This window comes from Mixophyes fleayi, chromosome 6, assembly GCF_038048845.1.
Source record: "Mixophyes fleayi isolate aMixFle1 chromosome 6, aMixFle1.hap1, whole genome shotgun sequence".
In the NCBI taxonomy this organism is placed as follows: Eukaryota; Metazoa; Chordata; class Amphibia; order Anura; family Limnodynastidae; genus Mixophyes; species Mixophyes fleayi.
This window is the reverse complement of record NC_134407.1, coordinates 37142722-37159828: the sequence shown is the minus strand read 5'-3', so window position 1 is coordinate 37159828 and position 17107 is coordinate 37142722. Positions and strand designations below refer to the sequence as shown.

General features: G+C 39.8%; 1 protein-coding gene across 5 annotated transcripts in view; it reads left to right on the top strand.

Annotated features, from left to right (window-relative positions):
- The window catches only part of TACC2 (transforming acidic coiled-coil containing protein 2), a 115004-nt gene that overhangs the window by 81681 nt on the left and 16216 nt on the right, over nucleotides 1-17107 (top strand). For 2 of the 5 annotated variants that reach the window (XM_075216288.1, XM_075216289.1), the window contains exons 7-16: nucleotides 2715-2878; nucleotides 3555-4731; nucleotides 7715-7750; nucleotides 8638-8698; nucleotides 10867-11074; nucleotides 12518-12579; nucleotides 14042-14151; nucleotides 14275-14431; nucleotides 15470-15610; nucleotides 16255-16344. In XM_075216288.1, the coding sequence (XP_075072389.1) occupies nucleotides 2715-2878; nucleotides 3555-4731; nucleotides 7715-7750; nucleotides 8638-8698; nucleotides 10867-11074; nucleotides 12518-12579; nucleotides 14042-14151; nucleotides 14275-14431; nucleotides 15470-15610; nucleotides 16255-16344 (2206 nt within the window). The remainder of the gene's footprint in view (nucleotides 1-2714; nucleotides 2879-3554; nucleotides 4732-7714; nucleotides 7751-8637; nucleotides 8699-10866; nucleotides 11075-12517; nucleotides 12580-14041; nucleotides 14152-14274; nucleotides 14432-15469; nucleotides 15611-16254; nucleotides 16345-17107) is intronic. The other 3 variants (XM_075216290.1, XM_075216291.1, XM_075216292.1) reach the window with 3 other exon arrangements.

Genomic DNA, 17107 nt, shown 5'->3' with positions numbered 1-17107 from the left:
ACACTCATTGACCTCTCCCTGATCTGACCTCAGCCTGTTAATTGACCTTTCTCCCGTTGCTGCTTTGCCTGATTGTTGATTGCGGGAATGTTTAACTTCCCTCAGTAACCACTAAGCTTCCTTTCCGACCTGCTGGAGTGGATAAAATAAGGGACTATGCAGGGTACCCCTTGGGTTATCACCCCAGTACCTTCAGCAGTATGAGAACTAGACGTCAGCATCTGTATGCCTTGCTTGAAGAAATAGTTATCTCAAGAAAACTAGAAATGGCAGCCTTATATGTAGTACCTGTGGATGCCTTCGCTCCCTTGTGCTGCATCTTGTCACCTAGAAACAAACAGTAAACCTGCAATAGGTTTCATTTTCAGTGTGAATTTCATGTTGTTTCATTAAACCCCAGTGACATCTACACAAGTGCCTCATGCCTCATCAATGCCACTGGCTCTTAGTGAACTAATAGGCAGTATTCACTCTATATAGGTAATGAGTACATTTTAAAGTCTTTTACAATTTTCTTAGTGTTTATTAAGTATTAATACCATTATTATTTATATAGCCTTTGTTGTTATATAATGATTTAACCTCATTTAGCACTCCCGCTGCTGTTGAACTACATTTCCCATGATGCCGAGCCAGCAACAGCTGGAGTATAGAAAATGTTTATCTCATTTTATTTTGTAACCTGCCACATGTTGGGCCTTCTGATTTATCACCTACTTTTCTGATACGGCAACTTGTCTGGATTATATTTCGTTTATTTCATTCTCACGGCTTGTCGTAATATCAAAACCTTGTGTATGTGCATTGCTTTCCCGCACATATGTTTTATCTCCTGCTGTTTCCTTGAAGTTACTATCGGTGTTGATCTGGAATGAATCAGATGGCGTCTGAGTGGATATCATTCTAGCACAATTTACTTATATGAAATTTTTTATACAATACTTAATGGAACATTGTAATGCCAGCATTCCAGAACCACAGACGTACAGGTTGCATCATCCAAAGTGAGATTATATTAAATTAGCTGGCAGAGGAAGCCACTATAACGTATGCCCTTGTACATAAAACTTTAGATAAACATCATTGTCATCTTACAGTGTGTATGTTCGCTCCAGGGCCTGTCTGATGTTACTGAGCTGTAAGTCTAGGATATGTCATGCAAGCCTGTATGTCTGTAATTGCCTCTATTCATTGCAAAATAATTTTTGCTTCCGTTTATTCAGTGCCTTGCAAATAGTAGCACTCCTTAGTCCCAAATTATTTTATCCACACCTAGAGCAGTGAGTAGAGCATACCAGTAAACACGCAGTAACATGCAAACATTCCTGTTATATAAGGCTGTCTGCCCTTCACTGGGTTAAGGTCATACGTGGTCATTGGTGTTAGTTAAAATATTCATATGAGTGCCGCTATCAAATCATTAAATCAATGAGTATAGAAGCTATCAATTCACCAGGAACCAGTAACTTAGTAAGATGTGCCTCAATGATGTCAGTGGTTTCTGAGTGGAGTGATAGATGCCATTCACAAGATGGCTACCTTTCACAATGTTTATAATACACTTGCTGAATAAAACAAGGGCACCATAATAGCGTTGATGTGTTTGGTTCAAAAGACAGGCAAGCAATATATACATTTTACATGGCAATTTGTCCCTTTGCCACAGTAGTCTGTGGCTAATGTTTTACTATTGCTCAGAGAAGTAGAATGCATTCCTGTGTATTAATGCTGATGTGGAGACTGACTTAAAGCCCCAAGTCATATTTTTACTGCTTACATACATTTTCCTTTAACCCTCTCAATAGGTTTGTCTTGCATGATTTTCACATTGAAATGGTTTTAATATCTACAGGAGCTGAAAGGCCAATCTATCAATCATCTGTTAGTTCAATAAAAGCACACCAAAATTTTACGTTATAGGACTCCTTCAATACTGAAACACTTAAAGTTATAAGGGGTCTGATTCATTAAGGATCTTAACTTCAGAAACTTCTTATTTCAGTCTCCTGGACAAAACCATGTTACAATGCAAGGGGTGCAAATTAGTTTTCTGTTTTGCACATAAGTTAAATACTGATTGTTTTTCATGTAGCACACAAATATCAACTTTAAATTTCAGTGTACAAATAAGCTATCAAGTATTTGTGTGTTACATGAAAAAACAGTCAGTATTTAACTTATGTGCAAAACAGAATACTAATTTGCACCCCTTGCATTGTAACATGGTTTTGTCCAGGAGACTGAAATAAGAAGTTTCTTAAGTTAAGATCCTTAATGAATCAGGCCCAAGATGAGGAATATCCATGGAGTGTGGGAGATGTAACACTCAATGCATCAGCCCTTGGATAGAGTCTACTAATGAGCATGATATATGTTCATATTCCAGTTATCTTAACAATGGTGGTAAAGAAAGAAACGTAAAATGTAAAGAAATGATGATTGGAAAATAATCATTTACATGTCACCTGTACTTCATTCCGGTTTATCTTCTCTTACAATTTTCAGTCCTTGAAATAATGGATTAAGTTTTGTATCGGTTGCATGTTGTATCCTTTCTTTTTTGACCATCTGCCTGTCCTTCTTTAAATTGTCCTCCTCTTTTGTGCCCTTTATTTTTCCTCCTCCCTCTGTAGTATTCCTTATTGAATTTAGACAGGACCAGGCTTGTGCCGCTATTCATGTTGTCCTTATAATAATATCTATCTTGTGTGCAGGAGCTCAGATTCGGAAGAAGCCTTCGAGACTCCAGAGTCCACAACTCCAGTAAAGTCAGCACCTCCAGTCCCCATCCCTACCCTTCCAGAGGTTCAAGAACAGCAGCCACAGCAACGACAGGAGGAAGAGACTCCCCAACTTCCACCCAAACCTGAAGAACCAGGTAAACCAGGAAGGCGCAAATGATCAGTTCCCCAAAAACTTCTCTGAGATAACATGCACTCTGAATTCTAGAAAATGCCGTATACTGGATGAAATAATAATGTTATTGAAAAATATTAATATTTATTTGGTGCTTGTTTTAGATTAAACACACAGGGCCTGATTTATCAAGGCACGCAGTCTGAGCGCAACCTGCGTTTAGTATTATACACATGTAGTTAGGTTTTGCGTACTCTCGAATTTATTAAGGCACGGATCTCAAGATACGTGTGCTGTTGAAACAGGGGGACAGGTCTGCTGCACTCTACTACACAAGAAGCTGCAGGATACGTCCAATGTGGATTATAAAATCACCAAAGAACGCACAGAATGTTGTTTTTATTGAATTAATGTCACCTGTTAATAATTTAGGCATTAATGATAAAACAGGTTTTTTTTTTTAAAAAACACGTTTTTTTAAATTTATTTTCCCGTGAAATACATTTATTAGGATGTTGCTAGTGTCTACTGAGCATAAAATGCATGTTTACAGTTGCACATGATTGCAAACACATGTTATAGCATGCATATGAGACTGTCATCACTACTGATCAGTCCTTTAGCTGGAGCAAAATATATAGCAGAAAAACAGGTAACCTTGAGAAATATAACTGATGTATATCTTTTCCTTTGTTCAGATTTGGTGCCCAGTTTGGAGAGCACACAAGCAACTGATGTGACCATCTCAGAGGATCTTCCTGATTCTCCTTTCCGTCAGCCCTCTCGCTCATTTTCTGTGGTATTTGATGAGGACAAGCCCATAGCAAGTAGTGGCACATACAACTTGGACTTGGTAAATGCTGAGTTGGCAGAAGCCAATTCCAGTTCTTCAGAAGCTCCGGCCAAAACCCGCCGCAGATCCACAGACTCTGTACCTGTCAGCCGTAATACTCTGTCCCGCTCCCTTAGCTTGCAAGCCGCAGACTTCCAACTTGAAGACATCCTTAGCAGTCACGGAGGATCGGATAGTGCCTGTAGCACTTTACGCAGGACAAAGAAGGCACGGCCAGCATCTTTGAAGAAGAAGGCTGGAAGTATTAAAAAACAGACTGAAGCTGTTAGCCCTAAAGACACTAGTGAGGCATTATCAGGAGAGTCACAGGAAGCGGAAGTGGACACTAATTTGCAGGGACAACCAGGTCCATCCCCTCCCCAGACAGATGCAGACTTGCCATTGGTAGGGGAACAGCAAATCTCATCCATATCATCCTCAGAATTATCCTCCGTGGAGCCCCAGCTTGATAGTGGTATCAGTGTTCTTCCCATTGACCATTGTCCTGCACAGGAAACTGGAAGGCTGTCCCCACCGATACCTACCCACCAGAAGCTTGAAGTGGCCCCAAGTGGCCCTGAAGTACTGGAAACTCCTGCAGTGATTGGACAAGCAGTGAGGCTGGAGTTCGATTATTCCGAGGAGGCACGCGAGGGGCAGCCTCCTGCAAGGAAAGGCAAGAAACCCTCAGGCAAAATGCCACTACGGAAACCCAAGCCCAAAAAAGCTGTTGAAAAACCTGACGCTCCTCCTGGACCTCCCAGTCCTATTCCTACTGATTCTGATGATGTTCCCATTTCCAAAGGATCCTACACATACAATATGGATCAATGGGATGACCCCAACTTTAACCCCTTCTCTTCCAGTGGGAGAATGCCAGATCCACCATCGTCAGCTCAAGAACCTCCTGAACCGTGTAAACCCACTGCCCACAGATCAGAGTCTCCTGCAAAAACACCAGCTTCCTTTGAGATACCGACAGGCGTTGAGCAGAACGGAGAAAGCAATAAGCCAGCTAAGAAGAAGAAGACTCCTTTGAAGACGTAAGTGACACAAGTTCATCTACTGTTGTTAATCCATGATCCAGAAAACACCATCACAGGCTATATACCCTTTAATTCCTATAGGATTTATGTCATATTTGCAGTCCAGGTTTTGTAATCTTTAAAAATACAATCTTACGGAAGACAACGGTGCAAATATGATGCTTTCATTTATATGACTGCAGGGCAAAAAACTAAAGGAACATTCCTTAGCCTAAAAAAGACATAACTGACAGATTATTATTTTTATTAAGTATTTTTTTAATGTACCAACTTTTTATTAAACACTGTGTAATTAGTAAGAGGAATCCCGCTATTGTATAAAAGTGCAACTTGGGTCACAAGTAACTTGTTCAGGTAGTGGCCACTGAGTTTCTTACCAGGAACTCCAGCAAGCCTCCGAGTGTCAATGCTTTTCTGTTGGTGCTATAACCAACTGAGCCAACTCCTTAGCTTTTTTAGAGGAGGATGTCATAGTGCAGACAAAGCTCAAAGGGATGTTCCAAAGCCTCTCTGCTCACTGCATCACAAGACTGTGGTTCCCATGGTAGTTTAGAATCACAAATCATTAATAGCAGCCTGAAGTAAATAAACAAGGGAAATGGTAAATGCCAACATTCTACTTATAGCCTGTGTTAGGGTAAATTTACCTCTCCTTTATCAAGTCCCTTCAGATATCAGTGAGATAAGATGCTGGTTAACCAGGAGATAAGTAATCAAGACAAAGACATGCCAATGTCAAGTTGGAACTGAGCTGTGCTCATTTATTAGTGGGCTACATTTATACATGAAAAAGCGTTTGATCTGGTTATAGGATAGAAACATATGATTGATATTTTCCTGAGTAAATATAAATCTTCTAACAAAGCTAGATAGTTCTCTTCATGTCACTTATGGGTTCTTCTTATCAAATTTCGCTGGTGCAAGTACTCACAATGTCATCATCCATTATCCTATGTCCTTGGCCTTTATCCGGGGTCTTCACATATCATTATTACCATTATTGCTGAGGACCCGAGAGGTCCTTTCACACCTGCCACTGTGATTTACATTAAAAAACACTTGATTTTTTTCATAGGTATTGTTGTTTGAGTGAATCAGTAGTCTGAATTCTCTGAAAATAATCTTTCATAGTTATCCAGGAGGAAAAAAAACATGACTGGGAAAATAGAGAACACATATGAGCACTGTTTACTCTAAACTGAATGATCTGGGGAATGTAAATATGACAAATATATGATTTGTAGGGTCTCACTGAACAGCATACTCTCCATGCAGCCTTTCAGGGTGGAACTCTTGTTACATGCAACTCCACACAAAATAAAAATACTATTTCCCAACTGATAATAAGATGAATTGCAAAATATTCTAGTGGAAAAATAGCATTTATTATATTAAAGTTATATTAACTTCTCAAGTTGTGTGCTGGAGATTTCAGCACATACGTAGAAAAGCCACAGGCTGTCCATCTGTTGTGAATAGGTAACTATCCAAAGACCATTAACTTGAATACCACATATCCACTGCACTGATCATAGACACATAGGGCCTGATTCATTAAGGCACGCATAACGAGCGTAAATTGCGTTGTTGCTTTTTTAAATGCATGTAAATCGGGCATATGCATGTCCGTATTCAACTAAGAGTGGATCTGAAGATATGTCTGTTGTTGAATATGGGTCCGCTCTGATCTACCAGACAATACACTGCAGGATACGTCCTATACATATGTGAAATATAAAGTCCAAAAAAAAATGATATTATAGTCAGCTGTTAAGAATGTAGTCATTAGTGAAAAGACATTATATAAAAAAAAAAAAAGTTTTCTTTTTCATTTTCCCCCTGTAAAATACATTTATGAGGATATTATGAATGTCCACTGTACAAAAAATGCATTTTTACAGTTGCTCTTGATTACAAACACTTTTTCTAGCATATATGCGACCGTCATGACTAGTACTCGGCACTTACACCCGATCTGTAGCTGGTGCAAGTGATACAACAGAGAAACACGTACCTTTGAGATGCCCAGTTTGAATCAGACGCTGCAGCGTGCGCTTTAGCTTTGCACGCCCTTACCGTACATAGATTACGCGCATACTCTCAGTCCTCGTTCCGCCAATGATATCATAGGCTGTAGAAAATGTCCTTTGCTTCCGAAGATGAATTGAACATTGCTGCGTTCACTGGCGTATGGTCCAGTTCTGAGCACGCGCTGAAATACTGCATATATCAGCATTTACTTTCCTTAGTGAATCAGGCCCATAAAGCGTAAACTCTGATGAGCGACTTCTAATTGGTTATTTACCTTCTTAATGAATATGGAATATTTTCGGTTATAACATCATAATGTTTTATTTCCAAAGATTTCAGCTGATGTCTCACAATTCACTTTGAGGAGATGGTAGTCTGAGCTCTCGCCCCCCTCTCTTCCCTGTTCCCTACTATAGAGTATGGCTAATATCCAGTACTACTGTTAAACTGTACACACTTGTAATCTTGCCACTTGGCCTGAGATCTGAGCGACAGGATCTCTGTCAGATCATCCACACACGTGGGTGGCCGTATGGGAAAATATCCATTAATGTCCAACATTAGTGTTTCACTTAGTTGCAGGAGTCTGCAGAACAGTTCATCACAAGACAACAGAAAAATAAAATGATTGCAGATCATCTTATAATCAGTTGGAGAATATTCCGATAGGATAAGAATTCTCGTTGCCTATTGGGAACAGTGCATGATAAACCTATACACCTCCCTGAACACATATAGCTTTCCTATAATTGCACTTTTCATTAAGGCAGTCACAGAGCCAGTTTCCAGGGTTGTGTGGGAGGATTTGTTTAGTCTTCTGGGCAGACTGTTGTGAAGTTTCTTCCTGATGTATGTTAATAAGTGTTTGTGTGCACATAACTCTTGTGGTGCGAATCACAGTGCGTACACAGCCTCCTGTCTGTCTGTCTCTTTGTCTCTGTGTCTATAGGATGGTTGAAGATGTCGTGTCTGTCTGTTCTCTCTTGTAAGTAACTTCACACCAATCTTTTTCTGTGTCTCCCTGCTGCTCGTTCATTCAGCCTGTATTTGTCTTTCTCCTTGACCTGTCATATTCCTATTGTCTCCTCTGCCAATCCTGGTATGTCGCTGTTCACCTGCCAAACCTACGCTATAGCTGATGGCATGCTTGTGAATATGTGTTATGTAGCCAAGTGTTCTCTGTATGGCTCAAAGATATGAGGGGAGGAGGCTGCCCATCCTCCCCCACAGCAGCGTGTCCCCTCTGCTGGATGTTCAGGGTCTAATGCTTGTTTACCGCTATTAATTTGTTTTGTTTTTGTATTTTGAAGGCTGTTTGGTACACAGGAAACATTTAGGGGTATATTTACTAAACTGCGGGTTTGAAAAAGTGGAGATGTTGCCTATAGCAACCAATCAGATTTAAGCTGTCATTTTGTAGAATGTTCAAAATAAATGATACCTAGAATCTGATTGGTTGCTATAAGGCCTATAGCAACCAATCAGATTCTAGTTATATTTTATTTTGTACATTCTACAAAATGACAGCTTAAATCTGATTGGTTGCTATAGGCATCTCCACTTTTTCAAACTCGCAGTTTAGTAAATATACCCCTTAGTGGCATGGGGAAATGTGTTTAAGTTTTCTTCATTTTTGTTATTTGAGTGAGTGATGATATGGAATTTTGTCACAGAACTCCTCTGTCAGTTTAAAAAGTTTCCTTGACTTGAGCCTGAACTACGACAAAATGGTGCTGAAAAGTCTGTCATTTCATCTTTATGGCATCAAGTCTCTAGAAATAGAGAGAAATGATTAATAGCAGTTTCACATAGAGCTATGGTGCCAGCTCAGTTTCTCGTATCCACGTTATTTATGTTCTTCTTTTGTTTCAGTGACACATTTAGGGTGAAGAAATCACCAAAGCGTTCCCCAGTCACTGAAAATGGCTCTGAGGTTTGTATGGATTAAACGGCTGCCTCTGAATGCTTTGTTTCTGAGCAGTACTGTATAAGAATTATTTTATTTATGGCATTTACAGACGTATGCTGGGGAAATTATGAGATCTTGGTGCCTTGCAAACGAGTGCTTATTTTGCTCTGTCATGAATTTGATCGTTTACTCAGAACAGTGCACAATATGCTAACTAAGGTACAAAAAAAAGTTGATTTAAAACACTGGCTACTTTACCATTTGGACTCAACCCCTCGATCAAATTGGCCCTGTCAACTACAAACCATGGAGGCAGCCATTTTGTGGGTGGAGTCAAAATTCACAAGAATGTAGCCCATCAGTTCAATCGCCACCTTAAAAACATGAGGCCTTGTAAATACTAGTCAGGCAGTGCTTCAGTAATGGTTCCTAGCAAATTGACAAGTTGCATAACTTTGTACCTTGGCAAAATCATGTTGTAATTCGAGGGTTGCAAATTAGTTTATTATACTATGCTGTTTTTTCATGTAGGACACAAATACTTGATAGCTTTATTTTTACACTGACATTTTAATTTGATCTAGGACATGCCCTTCCCCAATTATAAATCTTTGCAACATGGTTTTGCCAAGGTGAAAAGTTACTCCTTTTTTTGCTTTCTTTTCCTTAATATATCAGGCCCACTGTGTGTAGGTGACAGGGCCACTTTAAATTAAACATTTCAAAATTTGTCTAATTAATTACTTGTTCTATCCTGATTCATGTATTACTTAACTCAGGAAAATAGGGGGACACCTGGAATGTCTTTATTTCAAAGTATTTATTTAGTTTACAGTTATATTGGTTTGATTTAACATTATTCTGCGGCTAGTATACATTGGGCACCTAAGATGTGCAAACAGGTGATGAAAGTTGTAGTTAATCTCTGTCACTTATGGCAGATTAATTGTCACACTAATTTGTAGAGTGTTCCGTGATAGAACGTGTAACAGTCAGTGAGGGTAACACCCACCTGGATGTGTCAATCATCTCATACAAGCTACTTGTTGAAATGTAAAACTTGTGTATTGTAAGGAATAATGCACCCCCTTACTATAACATAACACAGTACAAGTCATCCTTACAAGACTTCTAATATTCTTCTGTGTTACAATAGGGGTACATTACCAAATTATATTTGATATGAATATTTCTAGTAACAAGATCGTATTCTTGGATACATAGTTCAGGATACTACATTATACTTTAGGATTTTTAATTTTCACTGGGACATGGTTTCCTACCCAGGTCATTAACAATGCAGAAACATAGTAAACTTCATTAGATTTCAAGAATAATAATATTTCCGTTAAAACCCAAAATAAGAAATAGGTAATTAAAATATGGGGGGGAAAAAATTACTTTTGGGTTAACCGGTCCTTTGTGGACCTGTCCCTCCTCATAGAATCACATTGGTGTACTTAAAGAACATCTTTACCTTTAGGGGTTTATTTACTAAACTGCGGGTTTGAAAAAGTGGAGATGTTGCCTATAGCAACCAATCAGATTTAAGCTGTAATTTTGTAGAATGTTCAAAATAACTGATAACTAGAATCTGATTGGTTGCTATAGGCAACATCTCCACTTTTTCAAACTCGCAGTTTAGTAAATATACCCCTTAGTGGAACTTTTGGGAATTATATATGCCCCCATATACAGGTGAAGGAAATAACCCCACCTGCCCCCTCCCAACCCCCGTTACCTGACTCTGAGATCTACCTTGCTCGAAATTGTGCTTGTTTTTACTGTAGTACATTTAGAGGCCTCCACAGAACTTCCAATAGATCTCTATGGAACATATTCAACAGTGTTCTATTGTACGTCTATGGACGGACCGTGGCTCTCAGTGTCTGATAAATGTTTGCTACACATGCAGACCATATTTATGTAACCAAAGCACCACTAAATGGAATTATCTCCGTGACAGTGGGTAACAGCACCGAGACATGGTGTAATTGCTGTGCTTTCAAGGCTAAAGTGCAGCAGCCATCTTTCTTTTTAAACTAGTAGAACACCTGCTAAGTCTGTCTCATCACTCTAATTTGTATTTGGTTTCACTAATTCAGTTACTATAGAATTGAGTTGCAGAATTTGTGATCATGTGAATATCGCATCATGAAACATTAGTTAAATGTGGGCACATCTTCTTTCAGGAGCTAACGTTACTTTCCAAATCAGACGCCCCTCCTGTGATAGTCTCAGAAGAACATGCTACAGATGAGGAAAAGCTGGCCTCCTCCGTCAGCAGCCAGAAATGGACATGCATGGCCGTGGACCTGGAACCAGAGAAGCAAGACTATCCCCAGCCCTCCGACCTGACCAGCTTTGTCAACGAGAACCAGTTCCTCCCAGCCTCCGAGGGTATGTCACCTCCTTCCTGCACGTACTGCTGTGCATCTCCATCATTGCCACTTACAGTATTTGTGGTTGTTAATACAGCAAACACATAGGGTCCGAGTCATTAAGGAGAGCAAGGCAAAAAAATGAGTAAATTTGATCCTGGACAAACCATGTTACAATGCAGGGGATGCAAATTAGTTTATTATTTTGCATACAAGTTAAACACTGGCTGCTTTTTCATGTAGCACACAAATACTAGGTAGCTTTATTTTTGCATTGAAATTTAAAGTTAATGTAGGACATGCTCTATCCAACTATAAATCAGTCCCCACATTTTAAATTTACCTCCCCCTCCAATGCAACGTGGTTATGCAAAGGTGCAGAGTTACTCCTTTTTTTTTTGCTTTGCTCTCCATAATGACTCAGGCCCATAGTTACCAGGTGACCCGAATTTGCAGGGACAGATATAGGTTTTAAAGATTGGAAATATTTGATCTTGTCATTCTTTACACTATTAACCAACTACACAGTCTGTACACTGAAGGTAGGTCTCACTATCAATCTTGCTTTCTTTTCCATGGGTTTATCAGTTAACATTTCATACATAACAACCACATTCTTGCACTCAGTAGTTGTTATGACCTTTTTCTAAAGGTGTGGACCTGTTGAGCTCACATTCTCTCTCCGTCCACGTATACCCATAATATAGCCCTTGACGTCATTCCATTGATTAATTTATTGTGACATTAGTTAATTTGTTTCTGAGCTTTTCATTCCACGCCTCCACGTCTAGAGGAAGATGTTTGTCTCAAAAACCAAAATTTGCGAAAAAATGCTACGGTTGTTTATTTTCCCTCTTCTATTTTTTAGATATATTAATAATTGTTACATGTTTACTTTTTGCCACACTTTCACTGACCTGCACCTTTATAAGAAGCAATAAAAAGCCTTTCAGCTAAATAGTAATGTAACATGTGAATATCAGTCTAGCCCCTATGTCTCTGAACACACACCTTAGTAATTAATGCTCCTAAAGATAGCAGACAATGGCTTTACATCATAGTTTAACAACAGTACAAGGTATAATGTGTATGGTGTGATAATTACATAGTGCATTGCCGTGTTGAGTGTTAACTTACTTTATGACTTTTACTCTATTTACAATGCAGAATATGATATTGAAATCACATTGTATGTGTTAGTAGGAGTGAGTAAGAGAGTAAAACTGATGGTGGCAGCCCTAGCAATATAACCAGCCATATATAAGTATAGGATGATAATAGCTACTCTGAATATGTGCCGGTCTAAATACAGTACAGTATGTATATAAAGTTAAGATTCAAGGCAGGTTAACGAAGGCTGAAAGTGCTGAGTGTGCAGCCAGTTCTCGTGTGTACACAGTGCATGTGTGGAGAGCAAAGTGTGTGTCATTCATCTGGGTTAATCTAATATTCTTGTTTTCAGATCTAGAGTATGGGAACTCCTTCAGCATAGAATACATGGAGAAAACTGGGAAGTGCTCTCCGGTAAGCCTAGCTCAGTTGTCACATGACACATGAGAAGAGAGAGTAAAGAAGTAGCAGGAGGACTGCCATGTTGGGGGTATTCTGCATGCTCACTGTTAAAAAGGATATGTGAAATATATCAAATTGATATCATCCCAAAAATGTTTGTATTGTATACTGTAGTCTGTGAGACACATATGAACATACTTCCCTTCCCATGTGAGCCTCTCCCAGTAATCTATAATAGGACATTGCTGGCAATGGAGAACATGTAGAATATAGAAAGTAGGTCTGGTATTGGCTCACGTGGCTCAGTGATTGTTTTGTGAGGCTTAATGGGGTCTACTTTTCTTGCAGTGCTCTTTAATATCAGAGTTGTCACAGTGGGCGATATTTTTCAACATTATGAAGGGAATTCATTTACCCGCGTTATTGCCGAAAGTAACGCGGCCTGTGCACTATTACCGTAGTATAGTCATTTTTAAAGCTGATTTTTGCTCAGGGAGCTGCGAGCAGAAATCCGGGTTAAAATTACCGTATTAACGGTAATAGAGCACAGGCGGTGTTACTTTCGGCAGTAACGCGGCTAATTGAATTCCCCCCCATATATTGCATATACATTATATACCACATTATATATGGCCTGCACTTGAATGACATATTTTACTCTCTGTAAACTCCTAAGGGAGCTCAAATCATACTACTGACATGTACTTAATAAGGGTTTTTGGTTAGCGGTCTGCCAATGTTCACAGTATAAACGCCACGATAGAGATACTTGACTAGTTTGCACCTTTTGATATGTCCATTGCAGTTATTACGGTAATTAAAATAGGCTGATTGTTACATTACATATATGGTGGACTGCACAGAATGTCACAATGGGCTGTTATATGACATTTCTTCATGAAAAGAAATATCATCCTAACTAATAATTTACAATTCAGGAACCAGTCAATCAAATTTAGGATCCAGCAGGTGTTACCATTGACATTGATAGAAATGACTCTCAGAAGTTAGGAGCTACCAGCACTCTAGACATATTCCCTGCCTGACTCTGCCCTGTCCTGCCCTGTTACATCTACAGATATTTGTGCCACTGACATGGGTGCAACCACAATGTATCTGTGGTCTCAGTGTCTCAATATCTGGAATAATTTAACAATGGTGTTTCCTCTTTAAGTGTGCTAAGGCTCCAGAACACAGGTATGGAAATCAATGATAGACAATATGTCCTTGTATAGTCTAAATATAAAAAAGAGGAAGTAATGAGTGCTCTCTCCATGCTATAAACCTGCCTCATACCATAGTTACATTATGCTTAATCCAGGCCTCTTGTGGGACTGACTATGCTCTGACTCTCATGTCATTGAAATATAAACTGATTGATGTACAAAGAATTATGTTCTGGGTGTGTGCGGCTTGTGACAGCAGCCTACAAAGATTGTCTCACTCCCATCGTGCTGTTGTAATGTCTCCTTAGCTCCGTGACGTAACCCAGACACAGTCCATGTACCTCATGTTTGAAGCATCGCAGGATAGCCCAGGAAACACACTGGTCAAGTTTTCAGATTCGTGCACTCCAGGAACAGAGTAAGTAATGCTGATATTTGTCATGAGAAGCCGATCGTCCTGTCATGTATGATGGAGGCAAGTTGTGGGACCAGGCAGACAGTTGTAGTGTTTATTCATTCATGGTTTATGGTCTCTCGCTAGCTCAAGCTTTGAGGGGATGGAACCTAATTTGTGCTCTGGACAGTTGCCCATCCCAAGATCTCCACCCATGATGCAGGATACCAGGCACCAGCCCCTGGAGAGGTTGCGGCAAAGAGAAGATGATCCGGGGGTGCTGGGGAGCGGCAAAATGGAGCTGGTAAGGAAGCAATGTATTTACATTCATCTTACTATTTATAGAGCAGGTTAACACGTCACTCACAGTGGAAGACTGGTGAGAAACTGCGATTTATATAGTATAAATGGTTCTCTTTTATTTTGCTGCACTTAATAAGAAACATTACATTAACTCCTGGCATTTCTTTCCTATGTCTTCCATTTAATTTATTCTTCCTGGAGACAAATCAATTCTGCTTTCCAGCTTAAGGAAATGCAATAAGTCCAACACATTTCATAAACACTTGTGCTGGTCTTTGATGTGCACTTGATAAGTATTCCCTGGGGCTTGTGGTAACATACAAGGTTAGAGCGTGTTCTGTAATTGTTTATCTGGATACGTGTTTAATTTGTAGGCTACTAAAAGAAACCATATTTCTTTTGGAGAACAACAGTAATTCATATTATCAGAAATACCTAATGACTTCATCTGCAGCTAAGTTTGTGATTCTGAAATTAACCATGAATACGCTGTGGCAGAAGTGGGCAGTCTGCAGAACTACAAGTCCCAGCATGCAATGCCAGATAGTCACAGGGTATGTTGGGACTAGTAGTTCCACAACAGCTACAGTGCTGCAGGTTGTCTAAGCAATACGTAATTTGATATGTGACTGATGTCACTGGAAGCTGGTTATGAAAACCGGTACACATTAAAATGCACCAAAGCCAGATATTTGTTGTCATTTTCTTAACTAGTACAAAATTAGTATTTGATTGGTTGATATCAGTTACAGCATCTTTTCCTCCTCACCTGTTTTCATAGATGTCACCTATTACCTTTACGGGGCTCTATGCTTATATATTATAAATATATTATGCAAGTTGCTGCATAGTACTTGGCTGTTTTGGAGAGATTGGATTATAAAGGACACTTAGCATAAAATGTAAAATAGAGACGGCTGTTCTATATCTGAGTCAGTCTATGAGTTTCCATTTGTTGTTTGAAGTCTATTAATGATTGTGTTTAATATTGTCATATAACTACATGTGCGCATCATGTGTGATTCTGCCTGTGATGCAGGGCTCTCCTGACGATGAGTACTTGGCCGCGGAGACTCTGCTGTCTCGTATTTCACACCACACGGCGCTCTGTGACCAGCTGAGTTACCTGGAACCGGATTTAGCGGAGAAAAACCCACAAGCGTTTGCACAGAAGCTACAGGTTTGTCTGTTCATCTCTAAATTAACTGTATTCTAAAAGTGGGATAAGCAACTTTTGGCTCTTTAACTGTGGCTGAATTATATGTCCCATGATGCCTAGCCAACCAGCAGCAAGCTAAGCATCATGGGACATATCGTTCAGCCATAGCTGGAGTGCTCAGTGTTTCACTTCTCAATTGTACATCGTTTCTTTATAATGTTTCTCCATACTTGCCAACCTTCTGTTGGCTGGGGGCGGGGCTTTACGGTTTGCGGCAGACAAGCATTACATCACTGGGGGCAGGGCCAAAATGACGGAAATTGCGAAGCCCCGCCCTTTGCCCGTACATTCCGGCTCTAATTGTATTGAAGTGAGCAAATGGGCCAGATGCGGGAGAATCGCCAGCTCTCCCGGTACTCCGTGAGACTAAACCGAATTTCGGGAGTCTCCTGGACATTCCGGGAGAGTTGGTAAATGTGTGTTTCTCCATTATCCTTCTGTCAATCTCCTTTCTCTAAACTCGTCTTCCTCCTGGCTGTCCTCCCTGCACTGCTCATGTCGGTTTTTCTGCCAGCGAACCTGCTCTGTCTGCGAGATCTCTCCTCTGTTTGTCTTGTATGATTATTACATACTTTTCTCTCTGACTTGTCCTCTTCCCGGAGCAGGAGGAGTTAGAGTTTGCAGCCATGCGAATTGAGGCCTTGAAGTTAGCCAGACACATTTCCCAGGGTTCCCAGTATACAGAGGTATCTGGGGTGCGTTGTGCAGTGAACCAGTCTCCGCATCCATTTGCCAGTGTGTGTCCTTTGATCCCCACAGTGTTTTTTCCGTCCCACCACAGCACCTCATGCCTGTCACGATTAACTGTCACAGTGATAATAAGCTTTTGTTGTAAATAGAATTCTATATATTTTTACTGTTACAACAAGGGCAGCAGAAAATAATAGTTTCTTGTTCAAAATACAGTCAAACACCCATTTTACCTTCCCTGATTCTCCCTCTTCCTGGAACTTACGTTTCGTCTCAAGACCATCAAACACCAATTTGTATATTAATTTATATTCTCTTTTTCCACATTTTGCACCAAATTCACCCAAAGGCAACATGTTGTAGTGTGTTATTGCACAAGTTACAAAATACTGCTCATATAGTATATCGTACTGGATATGCTCTCTGATTGTTTTTCTCAAGTTAACATTTTATTTTCTGTAGAGATCTGTTTTTTCCTTGAAAGTCCACCATCTGTAGACAGTTTGCATGTTGGAACAAACTGTTTAACAATATAATCCAATATGCTCGGTTGCAGATTGCCCTGTGTGTTCCCCCCCCCCCCCTTGTTTTACCTGACGTTTGGGGCGGTTTTAGCCTTTTGTCTTATGTTCCATCAAATGAGGGTTTCATTGTACATCTAGAACTAATATGTGGACCAATTTAGTCACTTGCGCTGCCTAATATCCACAAAACACATTTGGAAAAGTTTTGTGGATTGTCAGGTGACGCAAAAATGTAATTTGAAGC